This window comes from Canis lupus, chromosome 30 (genome assembly GCF_011100685.1).
Source record: "Canis lupus familiaris isolate Mischka breed German Shepherd chromosome 30, alternate assembly UU_Cfam_GSD_1.0, whole genome shotgun sequence".
Lineage (NCBI taxonomy): Eukaryota > Metazoa > Chordata > Mammalia > Carnivora > Canidae > Canis > Canis lupus.
The window spans coordinates 9,436,279-9,463,824 of record NC_049251.1 but is presented as its reverse complement, the minus strand read 5'-3'; the positions used below and the strand labels follow the sequence as shown (position 1 = coordinate 9,463,824).

The following is a 27,546-nucleotide window of genomic DNA, read 5'->3' as shown; positions in this document are numbered from 1 at the left end:
AGCCCTTCCCTTCTGGCAGCTAGATGCTGTGATGTAGCGAGTGGGTGTGTGTGAGTTGTATGTGGGCAGAAAGTTCTTATCTTTTAGGGTGTGCCTGTTAAGGAAGAAAAAGATCTTTCCATCTGCTGCTTCATGACTTGAGTAAAATCCTAAGCCAGTGTCATTTTGTTAAAGCATGTACTCTAGTCTGTCCCCTTTCCTGAGAAGCAAGGGTGCTTTGTCCTTTTTCTTATGTGGGTGGAAGAATCTTTGTCTTTAGAAAGACCTAACTTGCTGTCCATTGTTAGAATTAGCCTAAAACTTATTCTGATGGGCATTGTCAGCTCTCCCTAGACTGGTGCTGAGGCAGGCTGGTAGCCGGTTCCATCTGCCCTGGATTTCACATTGATGACTTAATAAGAAGTATTCTCATATTCAAACAGTCTTCAAACTGCATGAGCTCACCCTCTGTTTGATTATTTGGCAGAGACGGTTGCTATGTAAATCCAGAAGACGCTGAGGATGGGTCCTTTCTTGTGGTTAGGGTGGGTTGCTTCTGGGATGACACCTGGGTGAAACACCTTTTCTAGGAAGTGGTCTTCTTTTAGAAGTTGTTCTCCCTCCTGAGCAGTCTTTCTTCCATACAGTGCATTTGCAAGATACCCCAATGGAGTGGTCGTGCACTACTTCTGTTCCAAAGAGGTAAACCCAGCCGACACCTGAGCCCAGCATGCCAAGGATTCTTCAGATGGACAGTTCAGCTATCCCAGAGAGGAGAAGGAGCACCGGCCTTAGGATTGGGGGGCTGGCTACATCCACCACCAGGTGTCTCCCCATTTGGACACGACTGGCTACCTTGAGCCCTGGAATATCTCTGAATTTATCAGACTTATGGTCTGGTGTTACCAGCTTTTTGATAGAAAAAGAAGATATTAGCTATACCTTATATACCATTATGTTGCAGGCAGTTTCAGAGAATTTACTACCCCCGTTGACGGAAAGAGGTAGGGAAGGGCATCCTCCTGCCTTTGCACACCGATCACCTGAACAAGGAAAGTGTCTCAAGTGTCCGTACCCCCGAGATTGTTTATGCAGAGTTTTCTATTAAGACACGTGCAGGACTTGACGTGGAACTCTCTGCATGGTGGCCTGGAGTCTGGGAGGAGAGCAGTCCTAGGGCTCCCCTCGCTTCACTGGCTGGCCCTGGCTCTCAGGTGACAGCAGTCATTTCTCCATAGTCACAACCGCACACCTCCCTCTCTCCCCCCCACCCTCATCCCCTTGGGTCTCCCCACTTATCTCTTCCTGTTTCAGTCCTCGCTATCGATTGTCTTCCTTTATCTCCCTTCACTGTTCCCCCCCACACACACTTTGTCTCCCATTTTTCCCATGCAGGGAATAAGTGATATAAACAAGATAAAATGAGAAGCAAGAGGACATCTCAGTTTTCAGCATACACTGATTTGATCATTGATTGTCAGGTATGCTGTAAATAGGTCCTCCTTGGATAAGAGCTGTATGCCTGGAAGCTTAGGGGAGCACTGTCCTCCATCCCCCCTGGAGCCGTATGTGACAGCGGCTCTAAGGACGGCCTGCACTAGGTATAAGACCTCTTAGGCAGACACCTGCAGCGGTGCCTGCTCCTAGGCTGCTGCTTGAGTGTCTGTGAGCCAAGTGCTTCATACTTTGGCACCTTTCTCTTTGCAGCCAGTGTGGTCTGCTTACCTCCCAGTTCAGCCTGGCAGTCCTTCTCCAGCTTTGTTCTGCTGGGGTTGGAGGCTGCACTGGCATGTCACAGGTAGGTGGATCTCTGCTACACACAAGACCGATCAGATGGGGAACTGACAGGGATGTGAGGTCAGGCATGTTTGTGAGGTGCCCAGGGACAGCTGAGAGCACTGCGGGAGGTGGGAGTAGTGGCAGCACATGGTTTTATGAAGGAACTCACTGCCAGATCCCTGGAGCAGGAGGCAGGGAGACCCCCCTCCTCCCAACAGAGCACTGAAGGCCCACAGGAGGAGTGGCTAGCACTGCAGACCGAGGACCTACAGGCAGAGCGGCCCTGCATCCTGTCTTCCCTGTGATTTGCAGACATAGCCTTGATGCTGCTGTGTTTTTAAGGTGGGAAGGGTGGGCAATGGCGCCCAGCCCTGACAGTGTTTTAGTAGCCTGTCCTTGACATGCTGTGGTTCTTTTTAAACCGATGCTCTGTGCCATGTTGGGCCTGTGTTGTAGGCCAGCTGGCCGGTGTTGTAGACTAGGCTTCTCCCTGGCACACTGTCTCGGAGGGTCTGAAGGTACAGAGTATGTGCCCTCAGCATCACACATGCAGATAGGGGCTCTGCTCAGGTTTGGGAGGCAAAGTGGTGCTTCTGAAGAGCCACATCCTAACTGGCACGAGAAGCATTGCTACCCTTGGACCTGTTTGCACAAGCTCAAAGAAGCTTCCCATGTGAGCAGCAGTAAAGTCATCAAGCCAGCCCTCTGCAGCAGAAACCCACCCTGCGACTCAAACCCCGTCTTCCTGGCTTGCTGTGTTTGTATCTTCCATTCCCACAACCTGTGTGGCACATGTGTTTGAAGCAATAAAGAATGTGTATTTTCTTTCTGGAATACATAAACCGCGCAGTTTTCCCAAACTCCATTCTTCCTTCCCTGGACTCTCTTTGCCCTCTCTGGAGGTACAGAGAAGGCTAGAGACTGGAAAGCTCTGTAATGACTTATGAGGATCTCTTATAATAAACATCATAAAGTAAGGAGCCAGCCAATTTGCATCTCTTTTTCCTCCCTTCCTGTGAAGTTTGATGGAAATAACTATGAGGAGATAATGATTTAGCTAAGAATTGAGAAGAATAAGCCAATTAACGACAAAAAAAGTCAGTATTACACCTCTGTCATGTATGTCTCCATCTGTGCCATAGAGCACAGCTACTGTGGCTGGTGGCTAATGGTTTGACGGTGCAGGTACAGAACATTTCCAGCATCACCAAGTTCTGTTGAACATACTGGAACTCCAGCTAATCCCTACTATTTCCCCCTGCACTTCACATATTAGGGCCTCATGCCTCTTCCTGCAGCTCCTAATGACTAGGAGAATCATGAAAGAAAGGTATGGAATTGGTGGGATTGAAGGGACTAAGGATGTTTGAGAATTGGAGAAAGGATAGTTCATGTTGGCCAGCTCCAAAAAGGCAGTTTGGTCCTTCTGTGTCCCCCTCTTGAGCCATCTGTGGTCATCTTGAGTTTTCTTTATTGAAGCCCAGAGCACGTGACTTCCAGGAGAGAGTATCATCCAGCTCAGAGCATGGGACGTCAGAGCACTCTGTGTGCCCCAGGTAGCTCCCTGCCCTCACCCGGGCCCCTCTGAGGTGAGTTCCTCCACACGCTGTGCATGGGTACCAGCAGCGGTGTGGCACTCTGGCATCTCAGACCCCAGCATGTGTCTTGGCTCTATGCTCCAAATTAAGCAGAAATAGGCCCTTCCCTTGGAGACAGGCCAGTGGCAATCATCTGCCTTTGTTTTCTGAGAGTTTCTGGTCTAAACTTGCCTACAGGGTTCATTTTGGAGTTGAATCACCTGTTTGTAGATGTTCTTTTTTTCAATCTCCACCTCAAGCCTGGGGGAAGAGTAGAGATGACTAAATCTTGGTTGAAGAACAGAAATTATCTCCCAATAGGTTACTGCCCCAGAGATCCTTTCTCCTGGAAACTGCCTATCTTGGCCATCCAGATGGCCACAGTCCACAGAAAAGGGGACATGACGTTCATCGGTAGCCTAAGGCTTACGATGGTCCAAAGAGTACTCTCCAAAGCCTTATCTCCAGTAGCTTAAGGATAAACAGACCTGCTAAAAGCTGTCATTGATGCCACCTGACCATTTCCTTGCCTGTTTACTTGGGGCATCCAAATATATCCACTGATCTAGCAAGAGGTCTCGGGCAAAAGCCAACAGAGCCCTGAGGCTGTGAATTTCCTCAGGATACAGATGGATCCTCCTCACCTTTGGTTGCATAGCCCAGTATTGGTCTGGTACACAACAGGCTGTCAGTGTTTGAAGAATAAATGAGAGGGGGTCACAGATTAGAAACACATTCAAGTCCAGCTAAAACTGAACCAGAGATTTCTATGCTTCTGCTTAAGAGTCATGGGCCAGGTGGGACTTGAAGGGCAGATGGTTTTAGAACTTTTTTTCCAGCTGGAGAAAATAAGGCTTGATGTAGCACTTCCTGGCTTCCATCCCCTGGGCCTGCTGTGTCAGCACTGTCTAGAAGGCTTGTTGGAAATGTGGACATGTAGGCTTTACCCACACCCACTAAAGCAAATCATCCAGGGGGTGAGGCTCAGATATCTTTTCCAAAAGCAGCCCAATGATAACCAGGCGTGGGGTTTGGAAACCAGAGTACCAGTTCCTCATCCTCTTGGAGACAGGCTGAAGTGCCTCCTGCCTGAGGGAATTGGATTCCAGTCACTTCCTGGAGCACATTAAACCCCACCTCCAGCCCCAGCAGGCCACCCAACTCTGAGTCCTCCAGAGAGCAGCCAGCTCCACCCTCCCTACCTCGGTTACCTGTCAGACCTGAGCTAGCAGCAGGTGTAGCTGGAGGAGAGCAGGGTGGCTCTGGAAAGCAGGCAGGGCTTCCAGCTGAGAGCTGCTCTGCCTGGCCATGCACTGGGTGCTCTGGCCAAGGTGGCTGGCAGGCAAGGGGCTGCCCCTCCTGGGGGCAGTGCTGCTGCAGAAGAGAGAGAAGAGGGGACCTCAGTGGAGGCAATGGCGGGTAAAGTACATGGTCTTCCTTGGGAATTGTGTAGGAGCCCTGGGATCACAGTCCCCTGTGAGAACAGAGGCCAGCAGGGAATTGGGTTCTGATCTGGGCCAGGACCAATTTACTCTAGCCAACCTGGCAGAACGTAAAGAGGTTGGCCAAGATCTTGGCTTTTAGATATAATCCTCACCTCACCTCGATCAGGAATGGAGGGTGAGGTCATGTGATACTTCAGCTGTTGGCTCTGCCCAGAATGTACCAGCCTGGCTGTAGAGTGCCCCAGGGGAAAGGAGGAGGGTGCTTGCTGGGATTTTGAGGGGATAGCCCCACTTCTAGGAGGCTGCAGGATGCTGTTACCTCTCTTGGACCCAGTTGTTATCTCTTTAACGACTCGTCCAGACCAGTACAAGCTGGGCGACGCCTGGTTTCCCTTCACCTGCTGCCTCCTAGGAGGTGTGGCTTTCATCAGTGAGCTCCTGAGCTAGCAGGTGGGGTCTATCATGACTTTCTCTACGAATCTTTAATCTCCCTTCTAATCTCTAATGTCCTAGGGACATCACCCTGGCTTGCACTCAGGCTCCCAAGCTATAGCAGCAGCACGAAAAAGTGAGGGGAGCTGCCAGTTGGTGCATCACAAACATAATTAGTAACAGTGGCTACATATATTAAGCACTAATACCAGGCACTCTACACAACTTCTCATTTAAAAATCACCGCACCCCTATGGGATTGTAAAACCCCATTTATAGATGGGGAGAATGAAGCACAGGGGAAATCAAGTAATTTGCCCAAGGCCATTCAGCTAGTACATAGTGGAGTTTAGATTTGAACCCAGCCTGAACGATTCCAAGGTCCAGGCTCATCCCCGACATGCTGAAGTCCCAACGGCTGGGCCCTGCCAAGGCCTCTCAGTTCCCAAGCACAGCAACATCTGTGAGCCTGGGCCAGGCTGTTGTTCTGTGAGGGGACAAGGGAAGCCTGAGCTGGGCACCACCACGGGAAGAACAGGCCCGGCTCTTCCTGGGACTGAGTTCCAGAGTTCTCTGTTTCAGCGGGAAACCCACCCATACTTTGACCTCCAGGTGAAGGTGCTGAGGGCCAGAAATATCCAGGGCACAGATCTGCGTGAGTGACCCCCAATTTCACCCTTCTTCCCCTTCCTTTCCCCGGGGCCTCCCCAGAGTGCAGCAAGGGCTGTCTGGAAATGTGTGTGTGTGTTTGAGTGAGGCAGAGGGGCTAATGCTGACCATGAAGGAGTCCTCCCTGGTGAGGGAGCCCCAGGGCAGGCAGGGAGGGGCTGGAGGGGAGACATGTACAGACCTTGGACTCCTCCTTGATTGAGTCTAGCAAGTGGAGCAGAGCCAGCCTGGGTGAGCATGTGAGGCCAACTGTTGCCACAAATCAAGGTCTGTTCTCCAGCAGTTTACCACACCAGTGCTTGTCACGGAAGGGGACTTTGTTGCCTGAATCATGCCCTTTCAGGGGCAGCGGTCTGTGCAGCCATGTGGTCTTTTCAACTGGCCACTGCAGGATTGAATGGGAGGTGTATGGGCTGAATGGGAGGTATAAGTGGTCTAGATGGAGTTAAGGACATTGGCTCTCCCCACATCTCCTTGCCCCGCACAAGTAGCCTCCTTCCCCCGACCCCCAGCTCCTTCCCCTCCTGCCCCAGCCTTCCCCAGGCAACCTTTACAGCAATAGGAGCTAAAGGCTGAGGACCCCTCTCCAATCCCACCTGCAGTGTCCAAAGCCGATTGCTATGTGCAACTGTGCCTGCCCACTGCGTCCTCCAGTCCCACCCGGACAAGGATGATAGCCAACTGCAGTGACCCCGAATGGAACGAGACCTTCCACTACCAGATTCATGGTGCTATGAAAGTGAGGGCCAGAAAAGGGCAGTGGAGAGGAGAGGGCTACTTCCTGCCCTCCTGCCCTGCCTCAGGCTCCCACCTCTTACCCACCATTCCCAGAACGTTCTGGAGCTCACCCTGTATGATAAGGACATCCTGGATAGTGACCAGCTCTCCCTGTTACTGTTTGACCTGAGGAGCCTCAAGCCTGGCCAACCCCACAGACATACCTTCCAACTCAAGCACCAGGTGAGCCACCCTACCTGTGGCAGCAATGAACTGAACTCAAGGAAAGGTCTGGCACAGGGCACTGAGGTGAGGGCTCCTGGGCAGCACAGGCCAGGCCTCCAATACAGACCCTCCTCTATCCTATACTACTAACCCTCCAAAGATTTCCCTCAATATTTCTTCCCTGAGTGCCAAAATGTGAGCTGAGGGCAGAGTGCTTTGTCTGTCTTGGTCACTGCTGAACCCTCCGTATCTGCCCAGCAGACAGTCTTGAATGCATGAAGCTCCTCATGAAGATGATACTACCTACCCCTCCTGTGCCCAAGGAAGCCCCAACAACAGTCACCTCTTGTAATCCCTGTTGCTGAGCCGGGTAGGGGGCAGGGACAATCTCTGATGCTTTCAGAGCTCTTTGAAAATGAATGCTTCCTTGCTTCATTCATGTAGGATTCACAAGAGCTGCAGGTGGAATTCATTCTGGAGAACAGGTAAGTCTGGGTGGAGCCTAGCTTTAGTCATATTATTATAGTAACAGTCATCTCAAGGGGAGCTAGATGTCCCATGAGCTCCTCATCTTTTGCAGCCAAGTGCCTGCATCTGAAGTCATCACCAATGGGGTCCTGGTGGTGAGTAGGGAAGGTGGGTTAGGGCTGTCCAGGGCTGGGGGGGAAGTACAGATTCCACAATTGAGACTGTCATGTCCCCTTGCCTCTGAAGGACACTCAGGCCTTCCTGAGAGGGGAAATGTGCTAGGGAGGCATCTCCAGGGACCAGGGGCAAGAAGCTACCTCAAGTCGGAAGCACCAGATAGGAAGCCAACCTTCCTATCTTGTGCACTGGGGCCCCTGGTTGCTGGGACTGCTGGAGGCACCACTTTCAGCGGCCTTTTCCTCCTTCCCTTTCCAAGGCCTGGGAGGAGGGCTCCCACAGAACTCCTACCCACAAGGCACAGGCCCTGGCAAAGTTGTTAGCTGGGCCCTGCCCCAGATAACCCCTCATTCCACCCTGGTCTGTGAACAGTGGGTTCCCACAGGCCTCTGCTTTCCTCAGGCTGCCCCCTGTCTGAGAATCCAGGGCACCCTCGGGGAAGGTGGCACAGCTCCACATCGAGAGTATGGTGAGTCTGGTCCACGACCTTGGGTCTTGCCTTCTCTCCTGGGGGCTGAGGCCTCAGACATCAATAAGGTGGGTCTGAGGCAGAAAGTTCTTCAATGTTTCACCACTCACAGCTGACCAAGGATGGGACGGATTGCCTCTGAGAGTAGTGATTTCCTATCCCTGGAAGTGTTCAAGCATGAGGGTTGTACCAGTCCAACTACCGCTCCACAAAAAGCAGCCCTAAATCTCAGTGGCAGACAACAGGAAACATTTATTTAGCTCACAAGTCGGATGGTCAGCTGGCATGTGGTTGATCTAGGCTGGGCTTGGTAGGAGTGAGCTGGCTTCATGCCATGTGGCCCTAATTCACCTTCTATGACCAGGGGACTGATCATGTTCTTAAGGTATCAGCCAGAGGCACAGCAGCAAGCCAAAATGAGCAGGTGGTCTTAAGCCTTTGGTCACATCACAGCCACTAACTGCCATTTTGCTCTCCAAGACAAGTCACAAGGCTGACCCTAAAGCTGGGGGGCAGCAATATAGTTGGCCTCTCTGCAGGAGGAACTGAAGTCACATGGCAACATGTGGAAATTTCAGAAGTGGAAGTGGAAGAACCAGGGCATGTCTGGTTCCAGTTAGGCCACTGATGTAGTGTGTTGCAGAGGGTAGCCGCTCAAGATCAGGGACAGGGGGCAGGAGGTGGGGTGGTGAACGTCCAGATGCAGCAGCAGAGCAGAGGCTGTGGGACAGCTAAGGTCCCCTCTGACGCTGAGAGTCTGAGCCCACAGGATGAGGGAGTCCTCATAACGCCTGGCACTCACTGTGAACCAGGCAACTGTGCTCAACATTCCATGTGTCTTTTATCTTTAATTCTCATAACAACCCCATAAAATGCACCTATTATCCTCATAATTTATGAAACCTTGGCTCAAACAAGAAACTTGCTTAAGGCAGTCTGCGGCCCCCTCTGTCTGTCATGCACATTCCTCTCTAGGGTTTTGCCTCCTTCCCAGAAAGCTGCTCAGAGCAATGTGGGCTCACAGGCCTCCCTCTGCCTCCTTCTAGCCTGGCTCTCCCCTGCTTTTCGAAGCCTCTACCCACCCACTTCCTCTCATCTTCTCTGCACACCCTCTGTTCTTGCAAGGTCTTACACTTTGGAAATAAAGGGCAGGACAACTTGCTATCTATTGTCTTCTCCCTGGCCACAAACCTTCCCCAAGGTGATGAGCACAGAGCTTGAATGGAGGCAAGAGATGGGGGAACTACCAGTGGAAGACTGGTAATTAATATAACAATGTGTGACAATTATAACATTATAATTATTATAGAATTATATTTTATATACTTAATATAATCTCAAAATCATCAGCCCCATAAACTCTGAGCAAGGAGCCCTCTCCCTTCCTGCTCTTCCCGTTCCCCAGGCATTGTGTTTCCTAGCCCTCTCCCCGCGTTCCCAAGTCTGACCAGGGCAGGTTAAAGGACCCGAGTGTCCTTCATGATGCCTTTGCTATGGGTCACAGAGCCAGAGAGTGAGCAGGGTGGTAATTTGGCATTTCCAAGGGGAAAGACAGGGGAATTGCCATTCAGGGTGCTACCATTACATGCCACACACGCACTCCATTCTCACCCCCTCACCTGGGCCCTCTGCTCCCAGGCTCTAGGCAGATTTGGCTGACAGTGCCTGGGGCCTACGAGAAACCACAGCTCTTACCCCTGCAATGCCCCAAAGAGGGAGGCCTCCCAGCCACCTTCACCTTTCACATGAACCCAGTGATCAGCTCCAGGCTGGATGTGGAGCTGGAGGAGGAGCTTACAGTCCTGCAGGTGAGTGAGGCCCAAGTCTGAGAAGGTGTGGCTGGTAGAATCAGTCCAGCCTAGAGGGGCGTCCCAGGGCCACCACGGAGGCATGTTTTCCTTCACCATGGAAGGTTCCTTGGGTGTGTTTTCTTCTCTGCAGAGCGGCCCAAGTGCTGAACTAGAGACCCAGACCAGCAAGCTGGGCCAGGGGGGTATCCTGCTATCTTCTTTGACCTTAGGCCAGGAGGAACAGCGCTCCGTGGCCCTGGGGGAGGTAAGACTCTCTCTGGGTGCCTGAGGAACCCCTGCCTGCTCTGTGACCACCAAAAGAGGGCTGGGGAGGGGCCTGAAAGGAAAGTCAAGGGGCCTGAGAGGGAAGGGGTCATAATCAGCCCAGCCTGGAGTTCAGCCATGGTGTCCATATCTGGGCCAGAGCTACCAGAGCAACAGGGCCTGCAGGTGGGAGGATCCCACTCAAGATACTCAGGGACTGGGCTGTTTCTCTTTCAGGACCAGGAGGTGGTTCTGAATATGAAGGCAGAAATAAGGTGAGGAAGGCTGACTTCAGAGGAAGGCTCTTGGGCTACCCAGGAAGTGTAGGCGGCCTCTTCTGCCTACTTGACTAAGCCTGGATGGTGGAGGGCATGTCTGGTTCCAGTGAGGCCATTCTAAGGGGTTCCATGGAATGTGGGTCTACTACTGTGAAAAATGGGCTGGGTCTGAGGCTCTCCTCCGGTGAAGAGTCACCCAGTACCTCACCCCTACCCCACCTGAGGCAGCTCTGGAGACCTTGACCTGCGCCTTGGCTTTGGCCTGTGTGACGGCGAATGGGAGTTTCTGGACAAGAGGAAGCAGATCGTGTCCAAGGCTTTGCAGCAAGCACTGGGTTTGAGCCAGGCTCCAGACAGCAGCCAGGTATGAAATGGAGGAGTTGGAGCCCAGGGTCACCAGGACCAAGTCCAGCCTCTTTCTTTGAGAGGACTGTGTGGCCAAGTCAGGACAGGAAGCCTTGAGGAGGGGGGAGGAACAGAGGAGGAAGGGGCAGGCCTGTTTGCCAGAGCTGATAGGCAAAATCAGGAGAGTCAGGACCCTGTGTGTAAGGAGGGATGAACAGCCCTGGCCAAAGGAGGTGTCTTAGTCCCCTTGGGCTGCTGTAACAGAACACCACAGACTGGTTGGCTTAGACAACAAACATTCATTTTCTCACCTGGAGTCTGAAAGTTCAAGAGTAAGATGCCATCAGGGTTGGTTTCTGGTGAGACTTCTCTTCCTGACTTGTGGACAGCCACCTTCTGGCTGTGCCCCCACATGGCTCCTCCTCTGTGCCTGTAAGAGAGGGTAAGGGGAATGTCTCTCTTCCTCTTCTTACAAGGACACCAATACCGTTAGATAAAGGCCCCACTGTTATGACCTTCCATAACCTATATAACCACCTTACCGGCCCTTTCTACAAATGTCGTCTCACTGGGACTTCAACATGTGAATTTGCAGGAGCACAGTTCAGTCAGTCACAGTAGACAAAGGGATCTGGAGGTGGAGGGTCCATGGGAGCCTGGGGCGGGAGGGCAGGTGGAAAGGCAGTACCAAGGGAGAGAGCGATGGTAAATCAGGAGCAAGTTGGTGGCTTCCTCCTCGCTGCAGGTGTGCTCGGGAACTGGGGTCAATTCCCCGTGCTGACTGGGTGAGCAAGCTCAGACCGTTCATTTGGTAATGCTTGCTCTCTGCCAGGTTTCCACTCCAGAGGTGGGAGGTAAAGAGGACGTAGACCTGGCTTTTAGGGAGCTCTGTCTCCTTCAACACTCCGAAGGGGCTGTGCCCTTGCTGAGCACTGGCCAGGGAGCATTTCTTTCAAGACAGAAGAAAGGAGGGCAGAGAAAGGAACCAAAAGTTGGGGTAGAATGAGCTAAAGCTTCATGGAAAAATTGAAGAGCCAAAAAGCTTCTAGTCTGATCCCAGCAGGCACCTCTGATACTGAAGAGACATCTGGGCACCTCTCATGTCTGGGGCAGGTCTAGGCTGCTTGGTGGTCTTTGCCACTTTACCCAGTGGTTCTTAACTGGGGGACGGGGGCATTTTACCCCCAGGCATTTGTCAATGTCTAGAGACATACTTTATTGTAGGGGCAGGGAAGAGGGCCGCTACTGGCTTCTACTAGGGAAAGCCCTGGAATGCTACTGAACATCCTACAACATACAGGACAGCTCCTCATGACGAAAAATGACCCAGTCCAAAATTATCAACAGTTCCAAGACTAAGAAACCCTGCTTTAATGGTTTTGAGTGAAATCCAGTATGCCTTCCAGTTACACACTTTCCTGGTACAATTGTTAAGAGTCATCTTTGGGGTCATATTGCTTCAGTTTCATAACCACCACTTACCACCCGTGTGATTGAGAGCACATTATCCAACCTTCCTGTGCCTCAGGTTCCTAATCTGTAAAATGGGGATCCCACTGGGGTGCTGTGAGGATTCAGTGAGACAATACATATAAGGCTCTTAGGTCAATGTCGTTATGATCGCTTTCTGCTCAGGTGCCTGTGGTAGCTGTGCTGGGTTCGGGAGGTGGAACCCGAGCCATGTCTTCCCTATATGGCAGCCTGGCAGGGCTGCAGGAACTTGGCCTCCTGGACACTGTGACCTACCTGAGTGGGGTCTCTGGTTCTACCTGGTAAGTGAGGTGGGGACAGGGCCCAGAGTAAAGGAGAGCCCTGAAGGGGCAGGAATGTGAATGGTGGGTTCCCTGAAGGGATGCTGGGTTCCTGCCTCCAACGGGGTTAGGAGAGGCAGGAAGGCAGTGAGTTCCCAGGCCTCCTTGAGTGGGCGGTGCAGGGCAGTGGGGACAAGGGATGGAGAGGTGGGGCACTCGCAGACCCTTGCATCCCTCTCTCCCCTTGCTGTGCTCCCTGCACCACTGCCCCTAATTCTCTCTCTGCCCAGGTGCATCTCCACACTCTACAAAGACCCAGCCTGGTCCCAGGTGTCCTTGCAGGGCCCCATCGAGCGTGCTCAGGCTCGAGTCTGCAGCAGTAAGATGGGGGCGATGTCCACAGAGCGCCTACAATACTATGTCCAGGAACTGGGGAGTCTGGAAAGCAGTGGCCGCAGTGTTTCCCTCATAGACCTCTGGGGTCTCCTCATTGAATATTTCCTATACCAGGAGGTGAGAGAAGAACAGATAATAAATAAATCTGGCTCCTTTCCACTGCTGCCCCACCAGCTTTTACTTCTGCCTTAGTTACTAAGATTTGCAAAACTATCCCTTAGGTCTGAGCTCGCTGAGGACAAGAGGTAAGAACCCAGGGAGGGCTGACAGGGCTTCATCTTTCCTGGCCCTGAACTCCTAGGAAAGGAGAGCCTGGTCTGCCATTCTCAGATCTGTCTGTATTTTAGAATCACCTACACAGCTTTTCAAAAACACTTGGGCCTGGGCCCCAATTCTGCATACTGACTTGGGCTGATCTGGGTTTAGGCCCTAGCACACCTGTGTTTTGAGAGCATTCCAAGTGGTTCAGACCTGCAGCCTAGATGAATGCCACTCCCGCCCACTGACCAAGCTGCCCTGCAGCTCCTAGAGCTATGTGCCCAGCACAAGTCAGGAGATGAGAAGAGTCAGAGCTGAGGGAGGTTCTCAGCCCTGGGGACCTGGCCCCCTGGTGTGGTTCTCAGTTGTGGATGTATATCACAAGTAGTTTCTCACAAAAAGGATTCATGTTTTTGAATGATTTATCTTTTTTTTTTTTTAAGATTTTATTTATTTATTCACGAGAGACACAGAGAGAGAAGCAGAGATACAGGCAGAAGGAGAAACAGGCTCCCCGCAGGAAGCCCGATGTGAGACTTGATCCTGGGACTCCGGGATCGCACCCTGAGCTGAAGGCAGACACTCAACTGCTGAGCCACCCAGGCATCCCATTGAATGATTTGTCTTTTAAAGAAAGTAAACTGGATTTTCAGTTTTTCCTTTAACAAATGTCCACTGATTCCCCTGGGCTCTAATCTGCTTTCTTCAACAGGAAAGAAGTAAGGAGAGGAGTCCCAGTGTCCCCGGAATTGCACAAAACTCACAGTGGCCTTACTTGTGCTGCTTAAAGGCCCTTAGCTGTCTCTAGAGTACTGGCCTTGGCAGCTGCAGCCTCTGGTGGGCACGCCATCCCCTGCAGGGTATCAGGCCATGGGGCCATCCCCATGGGGTAAGGGGATTCCCCCAAAAGCCAAATACCTCCCTTCATGCCCACTAGGAAAACCCCGCCAGACTGTCTGACCAGCAAGAGGCCATCAGCCAGGGCCAGAACCCTTACCCTATCTATGCCAGCATTAATGTCCGCACCAACATCAACGGGGAAGACTTTGCAGGTGCCTCGGTGTGGATGTGGGGACCTGGGAAACAGGTGGAGGTGGTGGTTGGTGGGAGGGTGTGAGAGGCCAGTGCTAGTAATGTACAGACGGGAGCCTTGGAGCACAATGGGGTTGCTGCCTCCTGCTCTCGGCAAGTCTGATTCCTGCTCAGGCACTCAGGTGTGAGGGGAACCCTGGTATCCTGGTAGAAAGGCCCTGGTAACATTCCCCTTTACTCTGGTCCCCCAGAGTGGTGTGAGTTCACCCCCCATGAGGTCGGCTTGCCCAAGTATGGTGCTTATGTTCCCACTGAGCTCTTTGGCTCTGAGTTCTTCATGGGGCATCTGCTGCAGCCCCGGCCTGAGCCCCGGATCTGCTACCTGCAAGGTGAGTCTGGGCTGGAGGGCTGGGGACAGGGCAGGGACTGGGCCAGGACCTGAGATGGGCTGGAGTTGTGAGGGCCCAGGACCTTGCCTTTCTCCTTAGGTATGTGGGGCAGTGCCTTTGCAGCCAGCGTGGATGAGATCTTCCTGAAGACTGCTGGCTCAGGCCTCAGCTTCCTAGATGGGCACAGATGGAAAGTAAACATCACAGGTGAGGGTAGACACCCTGACCTCCCCAGACCCTCTTTTCCGGCACCAGTGCCATGGCTGAGGCACGAAGGATGAGGGAGGGGGTGGTGAAGGACTTGGCTGTCCCACTGGGTTCAGAGAAGTCCTGAGAAAATGACTTCTAGCTTAGGGTCTCTAGATGCCCAGAAGTCTGCAGAGGCAGTGTGGCTGGGGCCTGGAGGAAAGCCCATGTCAGAGAAGCCAGTGGGAGTTGTGAGTGCTCTGTGGTAAGGCCTATAGCTTCAAACTCTCTGCTTGGGTTCCAATTATGTCAACTCAGCCCAGGACCATGGGGCATCTCATGCTTATCTGTCCACACACCTCAGGGCTCCTCTTCACACTGCTCCTTACGTGGCCTATGTATGAGCTCCCTGCTGCACAGAATACCTTTATCCACCTATCTTTTCTGGATAACTTCTGCTCAGCTTTTAAGATTTAGCTCAGACATCATTTTGTCAGGGACCTTCTCTATTCTCCTTCATCCCTCCGGGCTGATCAAGGGTCTTACCACCAAAGTCTCATAGGACTATGTACACACTCCACCACTGTCCTTACCTCAGGGCATCATTATGATTTATGATCTCTTTATGTGGCTCTCCCCCAAGTAGGCCGGGGTCCTATTCACCTTCCATCTCCGTTCAAGCCTAGCATGGTGTCTGGCATGCAGTACTCCTCAGTGGGTATTTGATGGATGAAATTCTATTCAGAAGTTGTATATACAACTTTTTTTCAAGAGGAGAAAATAAATTATCACTTTACAAATATAGTGCCATAGGCAACTTTCAAAATATAGATAAGCTGAAAGAAAAGGTCATTTAAGGGATGCCTAGGTGGCTCAGTGGTTGAGCATCTGCCTTTGACTCAGGTCATGATCCCGGAGTCCTGGGGTCGAATCTCGCGTTAGGCTCCCTAGGGACTTCTCCCTCTGCTTATGTCTCTGACTCTCTGTCTTTCATGAATAAATAAATAAAATCTTGGAAGGAAGGAAGGAAGGAAGGAAGGAAGGAAGGAAGGGAAGGAAGGAAGGAAGGAAGGAAGGAGGGAGGGAGGGAGGGAGGGAGGGAGGAAGGAAGGAAGGAAGAAAGAAAGAAGAAGAAGAAAGAAGAAAGAAAGAAAGAAAGAAAGAAAGAAAGAAAGAAAGAAAGAAAGAAAGAAAGAAGAAAGAAAGAAAAGAAAAGAAGAAAAGAAAAGAAAAGAAAAGAAAGAAGAAAGAAATCATTTAAAAGAGGTTCTGAGAAGTAGTGGTCTGAGGCTTGGGAGCCAGGGGGAAGGAGAGATGAATGTGGGGAGGAAATAGAGGGGGTGCCCTGAGTCATAAAGGCCACTGGACAAAGGAAGGACTTCTCACTGTATTTCACCCCTCCCACCCCCACTAGATGACTGCCAGAAGCTCCAGCTACATGACCCCACACAGCTGCGAACCAGGCTCTTCACCCCCCAGGGCCCCTTCTCCCAGGCTGTGCTGGACATATTCACCTCCCGCTTTACCTCTGCAGAGAACTTTAATTTCACCAGGGGCCTCTGCCTACACAAAGACTATGTAGCTGGCCAGGAGTTCGTGGCCTGGAAAGGTGGGTGCTGCTCTGGGTGGGGCTCACTGGGGCCAGTGCTGCCTTTTCTCCTGGGGGCTGGGCTGTGGGCTCCTACCACCCAGGGGCTGAGAGGGAAGGACTGGGATGTCTGCCAGAAGGCAGGGCCAGGGGTTGGGGTAGGAGACTCTGCTGCCCTCAGAACAAGGGGAGGAGAGATCTCTACAGAGAGGGATGTTCCGTTCCCAATGGGAAGAGAAGAGCAAGCATTTGTCCCTGCTGCAGCTACGCACCCTGACGCCTTCCCCAACCAGCTCACTCCCATGAGGGATCGCCTGTGCCTGGTGGATGGGGGCTTTGCCATCAACTCTCCATTCCCCCTGAACCTGCTGCCCCAGAGAGCAGTGGACCTCATTCTGTCCTTTGACTACTCCCTGGAGGCCCCTTTTGAGGTAAGGTGTACAGTGGGGATGAAGTGAGGATCTCTGTTGAGGTGGCCTAGCTGGGGATTTGGGGATGGTGCTTCATGGAGGACCAGGCTTCTAATCTTCAGGCAGGTGCCTTGTGAAGATTTTTAGTGGCACTGGACTCCCCAACTGGAGGAAGGGGGTTGCTGAGGTTATGGGATGGAGTGGGGGCTGGGAGAAGAGGCCAAAGATGGTCATCAGGAGTCTTCCATCCTGGTGAAGAGAAGGCTCCTGTACCGGCCCCTGCCTATGTCTGATAGCATTCTTTGCTCCCATCTGGATCTGGATCTACTGTCCCTTAGTTACTGTAGTAACAACAGAGCCATGAGGTCCCCCAAAGAGTGTCTCGAGACAGCTCCCTCATGTCCTGTGGGGTAGTGGACAGGTTCTACCATCTGGATGAGGGTTCTGGTTGTGCTGCTGGGCCAGCCCTTCTCTCTTATCCTCCTTAACTTCCGGGGTCCAACAAGAGCCTGGGATTAGATGATGGATAAAGCCTCTTCCCATGTGACCTTCTGTAATCATTCCATGTCCACTGAAATCAGCCCCTACTCGGAAGCATGGAGGCATCAGAGAAGGGAACCAGTGGGTGGTTATGGGAAGAATCACCATGAGAATGCTGGCAATTGTCGTTAATCTGGCTGATAGGGTTTTCCACATTTTTATTTTATAAATAAAGCAACTGGCTCAGAAAGATGATGTCACTTGCCTGTAGTCACTCAGCTAGTAGAGGGGCTGTGTGACCGCAGGTGGTAGGATGCAGGGTCAGAAGCTGGCCTCCTTGCCCAGGTCTTACAGATGACAGAGAAGTACTGCCTGGACCGAGGCATCCCCTTCCCAAGGATTGAGGTGCTCCCTGAGGACTTGGAGGAACCCCGTGAGTGCTACCTGTTTGCCAAGGCCGAGGACCCCCGCTCACCCATTGTGCTGCACTTCCCCCTTGTCAACCGTACCTTCCGCACACACCTGGCCCCAGGTAAGGGGAGACCCTGGACCAGGGTCTGGCTCATGCAGCCCAGAGATGGCGGTAGGGTGCTTTTCTGGGAGTGGGCTTCCTGGACAGCATACCAAAGCGTGCCTCCTGGAGGGCCCAAGCTGGCCATTGGTACCCTCTTCTGGGGCCCCAGCATTCACACTGGCCCAGTTCCTCCTGATGGTCAAGAGAGCTAAAATGTGGGTCCAACCAGATGTCCTAGGGCAAGGGGGAGCTTCTGGGCTGGCTCCTACCCCCAGAGTGCCCCAGCTTGGTCTCTTCTCCACTTCTCATCCACAGGTGTGGAGCGACAAACAGCTGAGGAGATAGCCTGTGGGGACTTTGTCCTGAACGGGTCAGACACTCCCTATGGCATGATGAACTTCACCTATGAGCCTGAGGAGTTTGAGCGGCTGGTGGCTCTGAGTAGATACAATGTTCTGAACAACGCGGAGACCATGAGGCATGCCCTCCGGCTGGCTCTGGAGCAGCAACAGGCTAGGGACAGGGCCAGAGGCCGACCAGGCTGGAGTCGTAGGACTGTGAGAGAGGGGAGCCATCGTGGGCTCCAGACCAGGGATTGAGAGAGGAGGAATGATAGATGCTGTGGGGCTCCTGCTTCCCACATTACAGAGACCTGCTTTAGGTCCTCTACTCCCCAGAAAGTTCCTGCAGAATGGCAGCTTGGCTTTGGGGCTGGACCCTTCTTTGTGTTTCTGGGAGATGATGGGGCAGCAGGCCTCTCTAGGGCTCCTGGGGATGGGGGCCAGAGGTGACAGTGCTCATTTTACATTGGAGTGTAGAGGGGATCAGAGGACAATCTAGCCCCAGGGCCTGCCCCAAACCCAGAAGGATCTTAGAAGACCCAGATCTTCAAACCCTCACCAGACGGAGAGCTGTGAGAACTGAGGGACAGGTTCCTCTCCTTAAGCTGAGACCAAAAGCAAAGATTCATCCATCTAATCCACACTTTTCTGGCTAGGATCCCAGATGCAGTGCTCAATGCTATCAGAATAAAGGGGGATCTTGGGGGTTCCCAGTTTGGATCACTACCTTCATCCTTCAGCCTGCTGACTCTCATTGGCCTCTGGCCTCCTCTGTCTCCCTCACTGCTCACCACCCTTCTCTGCTTAGCCTCCTGAAGGCTGTGGGATGGTACTCTCATCCTGGCAGAGCTCCAGTTGATGGGTGTGCTCCTGTCTGCCTATTACTAATGCATCACTCTTTAAACTCAGGCCACACTCTCGTCATGTGTACAGCTGCCATCTCTTGCAAATAGCCTTGCCATTCCCAGAAGCTTAATGGGTGTGTCTAGAAGGTGTATCTGTTTATCAGGGAGCATAGTAAATGTGTGCCTGCAAGTGTGTGCATGTTCCTAGTGAGGGTGGGGCTGGTGAGCACCTGTCTGTTGGCAGGGATGGGCATTGGTAGAGGGTACCTGGCTGGCAACCCAGAGGCCTGGGTTCCTGGCTCTTTCACAGATACATGCTAAGATCTGGACAACCTGGCCCTCTCTCTCCCTGGTTTTCATCCACCCTGACCAGCTGAGACCCTCTGAATAGCTGGAGCCTCTCCAGCATGGGCAGATTTTAAGTCTGTGGAGAGGAGATCCACCCTGACTGGGGAGGAGATCCACCCTGACTGGGTGTCATCTAGGAGCCCTCAAGCCCTAGGCCTCCATAGCTGCTTCATCCCACCCTATACGGAGCTGTCTGGGTCCCTTCAGTGGCCCGGGTGCCATCCTCTCTTGAACACTCGCTTCTACTACCATCTCCTCCAGAGTGCTATCCTGGGCTGCAGCTTTCCCCCTCCTTCCTGTCTCTGATCAAAGCCACAATGGCTCTTCCAGTCAGGGATTCCTTTAGAGGAAATCTCACTTGTCCCAACTCTGAGAAGAAAACCCTCATTCTAGCTCCCAACTGGAAGAAGGTCCTAGCTTGTGCCCCCAGCCTGGCCTGGCCTGGGACCCCCAGGCCTCCAGTTGGATGAGAGCGGAGAGGACTGAAGGAGCCAGGGCCCAGAAGGGCCAGTGATTTTGACTGGCATGGGGTGGGAGAGAGTTTGGTTCTCTCCTGCCTCCTCACCATTGCTGTCCATCATAGACCATCATCCCTGTCTTGGCTCAGCAATGAGAGGTTTCCCTTGGCGTAGCCCCAGGCTGGCTCCTGAGCTCCCGCTATGGTCACTGTCATCATCACCCCTGCTGTGATGATGTCATCAGTAACTTATTAAGACCTCCACAGAGTTCACAACTTAGAACTTTGTAGAGTTCTTAGAACTTGGAACTCAGAGAGTTCTGAGTTCTTAGATCTTTGTGGAGCTCAAAACTTAGAATCTTCAGTCATTCTGTCTTTAATGCCTCAAATAGCCATAGGGTGTCTCTGGCTTCCTGAGGGTAGAAATTTCTGTTTTGTTCGCTGCTGTATTTTCAGCGTTTAGAGCAATGGCTAGCAGATAGTAGATGCTCAGTAAAAATTTGGCAAATAAATGAATGGGATCCTACATTCTAGAGAAGTGGATCATTACCCACCAGCCATGAAAAGATGTGCAACACTGTATTCCAGTGGTTCTTAATCCATTTGCTCCTTTTAAAAAATCTGATAAAAGCCATAGATCTTCTCCCAAGAAAAATGCATGTACATATGCAAAATTGCATACAACAAGGTTTCTGTTTTACTATGTGATCACCACCCCAGGGGGTAGGGGACTGGTGTTTGCCCTCCCAGGCCAGCAAGTTTTATGCAGGAAGCAAACACCTGGGCTTGTGCAGAGTTGGGAGTTACCTTGATTCATACAGAAGTGTAGGAAATGCCACCTTGGCTCAGATCAGGTTCGGGAAGATGTAATGAGACAAGGGTGGAGGGCTAGGATAGGGACGCTGGTCCAATTCTCTAGCCAAGAAATTGGTCAGGGGTGAGCTCAGTTAGAGCATGAGGAACCATCACCAGGATTGAATCTGGGAGCCAACCAGAGTGAGGAGTGGGGGGTCAAAGATGACCTGGCCAGTTTGGCTCCTGCTCCTAGGTCAGGAGGGATCTAGTCTATTTCTAATGTATTTCTGCCCCATTTCTAACCCTGGCCCAAGATGGCCAGAAAGATGTTGCAAGGTTCCAAGGGTGACCAGGCTGAAGGGATTTGACCACAATAACACAGCTACAGGCTTGATTCATTCTGAGGCTGGGCAGAAACACAGGAGCAGGGATGTCATTCCTTAACTTGTTAGACCCCTTCATCAGGTAAAGGAAGAAAATGATGGCCACCAAGCCTGCATGTATGATTGCACAGGTTGTATACTACACAATTCCAGGGGCTGCCATTCACAGGAAGTGACAATGTGAACTTTCCTGGTGCAGTTGTACCACATGGCAGCCCTGGGGTCACGGTCTTAGCTCAAGGTGCATGAGAACAGACACATTCAAATATTAGGTCTCTTGGCTTCTTCAGATATATCTCTGGGCATTCACAAAAGTCTCCTGCAGAAAAAAGAAAGAGGTGCAGGGCAGATGTGGGGTTGGGGGAAGGGAAAAAAGGAAGGAAGGGAGAAGGAAGCAAAAGAGAGAGAAAGAAGAAAGAAGCATTTTCTTCTTTTGTTGGCTGGCACAGCACTAGGAGGGGGGCCTCCCGTATTGGCAGGTGGCTGTTGGCAGAGGTGCCCCCACCTTCTCCAGAGCTCAGTCCCTGCAGCTGATTTCCTCATTGCTACTCCATTCTTTTGTTGAGAGTTTAAATGAAAGCCCCCTCATTTCAGATGGAGTCATTCTTGGAAAGGAGAAAAGGAGGATTACCTGCATTGCTCTGCATGCACCTATTTTCCCCTCAGTACCCACTCTATGGCAATTGAAAAGCCACAGGAACACAAAACAGGGCAAGGAGTCCAGGACTTCCCCATGCAAGAGAGAGAGAGTCTACACTGGGGCTGTCCTGCAAATCAGGGAGGCTGGTCACCAGAGTTCAGGGGTGGAAATTAAATTTTTTCTATTAGGACAAGTGAGGCACAAGAAATATTAAGCAAGTAAGAGTCCACACATATTTTTTAATATTTTATTTATTTATTTGACAGATAGATAGAGCCAGAGAGCACAAGCATGGGGAACGGCAGAGGGAGAGGAGAAGCAGACTCCCCACTGAGCCCGAAATCCAATGCAGTGCTCCATCCCAGGACCCTGGGATCATGGACTAAGCCGAAGGCAGATGCTCAACCAACTGAACCACACAGGAGCCCTGAACTCACACATATTAAAAAACTTTTATTTTATAGGGGCACCTGGTACCACCTAAGCCTCCTGTTTCTTGCTTTCTGATTCAATTCTCTTTCCTCCACTATCCCCCTCTGCTAGTATGAAAGTTCTATTTTCTATGTTTAGAATAATATAGTGCACCTCTTCTAAGTAGTAAATGTATAAGATTAAGTGTACAGTTCGGAGCACCTGGATGCCTCAGTCAGTTGAGTGGCTGACTCTTGATTTCGGCTTTGGGTCATGATCTCAGGGTTGTGAGATGGAACTCTGTCAGGCTCCACACTTAGCAGGAGGTCTGCTTGAGATTCTCTCCCTCTCCTCTCTCCCTCCTCCTCTCCACCCCCTTGCATGCATGCTCTCTCTCTCTCTCAAATCTTTTTTTTAAAAAAGATTAAGTGTACTCAATGACTTTTAGCAAATTTACATACACATGTAACCATCACTATAATTAAGATATGGAGCATTTCCATGACCCCAAAATGTTCTCTTGAGTTTCATCCTTTTTTTTTTTTTTTTTTTTTTTTTGAGTTTCATCCTAATCAATCTCCAACCCTTGGTCCCAGTGCCTACTGATATGCTTTTTGTCATTATAGACCAGCTGTGTCCTTTCCAGAGTTTTATATAAATGGAATTATATAGTGTGTAGTCTTTGGGGTCTGGCTTCTTCCACTCAACATAGTGCTTTTGAGATGCACTAATGCTGTTGTGCGTACTAGTAGTAGTTCATTTATTTTTATTACTAAGTAGGAATTTTGTGGATATACCACAGGTTGTTTATCCATTCACTTGCTGATGGAAATTTGGATTATTTCCAATTTGGGGCTCTTACTAAGCTTTTAAACTTAAACTTTTATTTTTTAAAAGCGCTTTTAAAAAACCAGTCTCCATTTTCTCTCCTCAAATAGGACAAGAACCTGAGCATGCTAACACATTTTCTACATTTCTGTCCTACATCTGGCTCCCCACCCACCAAACCTTCCACAAATCACCTTGGAGCTCTTGCCTGAATTTTATTTCCAGTGTTTTAAAAACTTCAAAATAGTTGGGGCGCCTGGACAGGTCTGTGGATTAAGCGTCTGGCTCTTGGTTTCAGCTCAGGTCATGATCTCAGGGTCCTCCAGGATTGAGTCCTGAACTGGGCTCTGCAATCAGTGGGGAGTCTGCTTCTTCCTCTTCCCCTAACCTCTGCCCCCCCACTTGGGTACTTTCTCTCCCTCTCAAATAAATAAATAAATCTTAAAAAACACTTCAAAATAGAAATATTTATTTCAACTTTACAATATATTTTATTGACTTATTCACTTATTGCTTCTTATAACTCCTTCCTTTTGGGTTTATTTTTATTTCTGTTGATTTCAAAACTGAATAGGTATTTAATGGAGGGTGTATAGGTAGTAAACTTTCTGAGTTCTTATAAATCTGGAATTATCTTTTCTTGCCCTGACTTATGAATAATAGTCTGGATGGATATAAAACTCTTGACTCAAACTTAGTTTTACTCATATTTTAATGCTTTCTTGATTTGATATCACTGATGGGCAATCTGATGTCAGTCTAATTCTCACTCCACTGTAGGTAATTTGTCTTTAACTTTTAGGGCTTCCTCTTTGACTTTCAAAACCATCCCTATGATTTTTCTGACCTTAAAAAAATACCAGTGAATCTTTCAATTCCTGGCTTCACATCTTTTTGAAGCTCTAAGAAATTGTCTACCAATTTTATCAAAAACACTACTCTTCTTCATTCTCTCTTTCTGGAATTCCTTTCAAACTCAAACTGATTTGAGTCTCTATATCCTTCAACTTTTACATATCCTGTCTTTTCATTTGTGCTGTTTTGGGGAGATTTTCTTTGCATGCTTCTCAATTGAGAATACAATGTTCCTCTGTATCCAATCTGCTCCTTATCCATCTGTTGGGGATTTTTGTTTAACTTTCGACTATCACATTTTTCCATTTAAATTCTCTAATAGGATCTTCAAAACTACCTGTTTTCACTGTATTGATGTGCTCCTTTAACTCAGATGGTGTTAACATTTGAATTTTTAAACATTTTCCTGAATGTTCTGTGAACTTTTTCCTTGAGATAAGTTCTTTGTTGCCCCTCCTTCATAGACTTTGCCTGTGTTATATGTTTGGTAATTCTTGGGTGTAATCTCATCTCTGAGAGGGTTCTATACACGCTCTAGGCTGTGATGGCTCCTGCTCATCATTTGCTGTGCAATTGGCAATGGTGGCCTCCAGGTGGCAGTTTGGGACTAGGAGAGGAGTGGGATGGAGGGCCGGGAGCCCTGCTGCAGCCCCTGGGGGCCCTGCAGCCAAGGCAAGCATGGTGCCCCATACTGCTAAGGCTCTGATTTGCCCTCTTTTTAGGGTTTCTGATTCTTAAACAGCTACCTTTCTTGTTTTGAATCATGGCTTCTGAATGTATTAATCTGTTTATATCTTTTCCATTGTTAATCTTTTTTTTTTAAGATTTTATTTATTTATTTGACAGAGAGGAAGAGAAAGGGCACAAACAGGCACACATAGGCACAAGCAGGCACAAGCAGGGGAGCAGCAGATAGAGGGAGAGGGAGAAGCAGACTCCCCACAGAGCCGGGAACCCAATGTGGGGCTTGATCCCAGGACTCCAGGATCATGACCTGAGCCCAAGGCAGATGCTTAACTGACTGAGCCACCCAGGTGTCCCTTTTCCACTGTTAATCTGATGGATTTGGTGCTGGTGGTAAGTAAAATATTACCAAGGAGAATTTCCAATTTTACTTTCCAACACTAAAAAAAATTAATGATTTTTAATTACACAGTAAATTTTATGAATTTGTCTTTTTTTTAAGATTTTATTTTTTTAATTTATTCATGAGAGACACAGATAGAGAGAGAGAGAGAGAGAGGCAGAGACATAGGTAGAGAGAGAAGCAGGCTCCATGCAGGGAGCCCAATATGGGACTTGATCCTGGGACTCCAGGATCACACCCTGGGCCAAAGGCAAGCGCTAAACCACTGAGCCACCCAGGCGTCCCCATGAATTTGTCTTTTAAAGAAACAATTTAGGTTAAATTAACTGTTGCATATCTTAAGTAATGAAGAAATTTTAGATATTATTATTATTATTACATAAAATTGTATTTTATTAATAATATCTGAGGTGTTTTTTTTTATCACCAAATGCACCATCAATCTGAACTAATAGTCTCTCTTCTGAAGGATCCATTGGATCTGACACATTCAAGGGTAAGGAGCCTCTTGGTGTGAGAGCAACCAGCCTCCCTAGGGCTCTCCGAGGCCGCTTGCAGGGCACTGTGAGGGTGAGACGAATCAGTGTGTGACATGCTGTGACTGTGGCCAGCACACTGTGTGTCCTCAGTACATGCTCGGTACTCCTACACAGGGTGCTGAGTGCTCTGAGCTGCCAGGAGTGGCCTCTTGGCCAGTCCTAAGTGATTCGGTCCTCACAGCTCCCCAGACACTGCCAGGTACATATGAGCAGTCTAGCTCAGACCTGGGCTTGTTGCTGCCACTCTCCTGGGGAGTGGGGGGCTGGTTATGCTGGGCAGAGTGACTAAACTTCTGGTCCAAACCCTCCCCTGGGCCGGGGGGAAACATCGGCGATGTTTCACAGGACTTGCTCCTTGTGAATTTGCCTCATTTCCCTCCCTCCTCCCAGCCTGGGAGAAGGTGTTGCACTTACATGTGTCCCCGTGTGCACATGTATGTACTTAATCTTTTTTTTTTAGTAGTTGTACTACTAGAGGTACTAGAGGTTCTTGGTGGTGCTGGTTGACCTCCAAGATGTGAGGAAAAAGCCCTTGGCATGGGAGCCACCCAGAGGGTGGAGTTCCAGTCTCACAAATCCCTGTCGTGCTGAGCTGGGAACATCGCAGCCACCACCCAGGGAACAGGTATCTGTCAGATGGGCTTGGGGCAGAGTCAGAGCCAGGGCTGGAAGGTCAGGCAGGGTGAGCCAGCAGGCCAGGGCAGGGCCTCCTAGCCGCTGGCTGCTATTCTCCAATATTCCAGAATGGAGACACGGAGCCCCTCAGCCTTCTAGGCGGCTGGGAGGGCCTGGGCGCTTGGAGCCCTCTCAGCCATTCTCCTCTGGCTCCCTATGGACTTGTCCATTTACTCTGGTGTACCGGGTTGGTGGCAGTGCTGAACAGGAGGGCCACAGATGGAAGGACTGGGGGTTACGGACCCAAAGGACCACCTGGGCTTCCTCTGTCATAACATCCTTGAATTACCTGCTGGGATCAATAGCTGAGGCCATAACCTTTACACAGGCTCCCTTCCCTGCCCTCATCGGGCTGGCAAGGGGCTCCCACGTGCACCAGATAATTTCATTCTCAGTAGAAGCCCTAGTAGACCTCTCTCCTGATCTGTGCTTTCTTCTTCTGAGCAAGAACTACTGCAGACTGGCTGCCTTCTCAAGTCTTCTGGTGTCCCATATGTTGGCCTGCATGTGGCCAGGGCCACTACCCTGAGGTTCCTTGCCCCAGTCCCAGACTGTGTCTGGCTTCTGGAGCCCTGACTCTGGAATCTAGGCCTGACCTGGGTCTAGACAAACAGCTTCCAATTGAAACTCCCAGAGAAGCTTGCTCGTGGAGTCAGGCTGACCCTCGGGAAATCAAGAAATCAAGAATGAGAGGTAGCTTGAGGTCCCACGGTCAGAGATCTCCTTTCTTTGAGGGACAATATGGCCAGGGGCTTGCCACCACAGCCTATATCAGCCTCAAGTTCTGGTGTTTCACAAAGAACATGGTCCACTAGCAAGTAGACATGCCCTCTCTGGTCTGGAGACATAAGTGTGGAAATCACCAAAACCAAGAGACCTAAAGGAATGGTTAAGTGAGTGAATATAGACAGAGGGGGAAAAAAGCAGTTTAAGAGCAGAGCCACGGGGACTCCGATATGCAGATGTCAGGAAGGCAAGAAACAGCTGTAGTAACTGAATGGGAGCAACAGGTGAGGTAGGAGAGATACTGGGTTAGTGAGGGGTCCAGGAAGTGAGGAGAGTACACTCGAAGTGGGAGAGGATCACTGATGGCATCACATGCTGCTGAAAGGCCGGGGAGAGTGAGGACCCATTGTTGGATCAGCTTCGTGGGCTCACCAGAGCCTCACCAAGCAGTTTGGCAGAACACTAGGAGAGAAACCTGACAGGTTCAGGGAAGAATGGGAGGAGAGGGATTGGTGACAGTATGGATACATTTTTTGAGGACCTAAGCTATCAAGAAAAACAAAGAAATGAGGAAATAGCTAAAGGGATGAGCTATGCAAGCAGCAAGAGAGTTTTTGTTTTGACAATGAAAGATTACTGTGTGTTTTGACAATGAGAGTCACTGATGGGTATTATCCAACAGGAGAAAAACTGATGATGCAAGAAGAGAATGGAAACTTTCTGGACCAGTGTCCTTGAGTAGGGGAGTGGGAATGGAACCTAGAAAACAAGCAGGTGATTGGTCTTACTAGATGGATGATTGGCCTCCAGTTATGGAAGGGAAAGCTGGGACACCACATGGCTACAGATGGTGGGTGGTGGGAGCTTAGGAAAGTTTTTTTCTAAATTTCTTCTATTTCTCAATGAAATAGGGATTGAGGTCATTGGCTGAAAGCTTGGAGGAGGTTTTGGAGGCTTATGGATAGAGGAGAAAGTATGATCAAATGGTTTGAGTGGGA

The 27,546-nt window shown here is 50.3% G+C and overlaps 2 protein-coding genes and 1 long non-coding RNA gene across 5 annotated transcripts in view; 2 read left to right on the top strand and 1 right to left on the bottom strand.

Moving 5' to 3' along the window:
• VPS39 (VPS39 subunit of HOPS complex) overlaps positions 1 to 2,742 on the top strand; it is a 47,105-nt gene extending 44,363 nt beyond the window's left edge. For all 3 annotated transcript variants that reach the window (XM_038580160.1, XM_038580158.1, XM_038580159.1), the window contains one exon: positions 627 to 2,742. In XM_038580160.1, coding sequence (XP_038436088.1) covers positions 627 to 702 — 76 coding nt within the window. In that variant the 3' untranslated portion in view covers positions 703 to 2,742. The remainder of the gene's footprint in view (positions 1 to 626) is intronic.
• Positions 2,743 to 4,563: 1,821 nt separating this feature from the next.
• Positions 4,564 to 22,159, top strand: PLA2G4F (phospholipase A2 group IVF). The gene is made up of 20 exons (XM_038580152.1): positions 4,564 to 4,754; positions 5,795 to 5,867; positions 6,484 to 6,620; positions 6,713 to 6,841; positions 7,268 to 7,308; positions 7,404 to 7,446; positions 7,871 to 7,937; positions 9,576 to 9,745; positions 9,879 to 9,992; positions 10,229 to 10,266; positions 10,498 to 10,633; positions 12,250 to 12,386; positions 12,656 to 12,878; positions 13,957 to 14,071; positions 14,303 to 14,440; positions 14,540 to 14,647; positions 16,041 to 16,235; positions 16,479 to 16,645; positions 17,450 to 17,636; positions 17,934 to 22,159. The coding sequence occupies exons 1-20, from the start codon at positions 4,644 to 4,646 to the stop codon at positions 18,215 to 18,217; spliced, it is 2,613 nt and encodes an 870-aa protein (XP_038436080.1). The 5' UTR covers positions 4,564 to 4,643; the 3' UTR covers positions 18,218 to 22,159.
• On the bottom strand, positions 13,569 to 19,847 carry LOC119866877. The gene is made up of 3 exons (XR_005381534.1): positions 19,718 to 19,847; positions 15,220 to 15,386; positions 13,569 to 14,613 (listed from the first exon to the last, which is right to left on the bottom strand). It is a non-coding gene; the product is annotated as an uncharacterized LOC119866877 (long non-coding RNA).
• Positions 22,160 to 27,546: the final 5,387 nt, after the last annotated feature.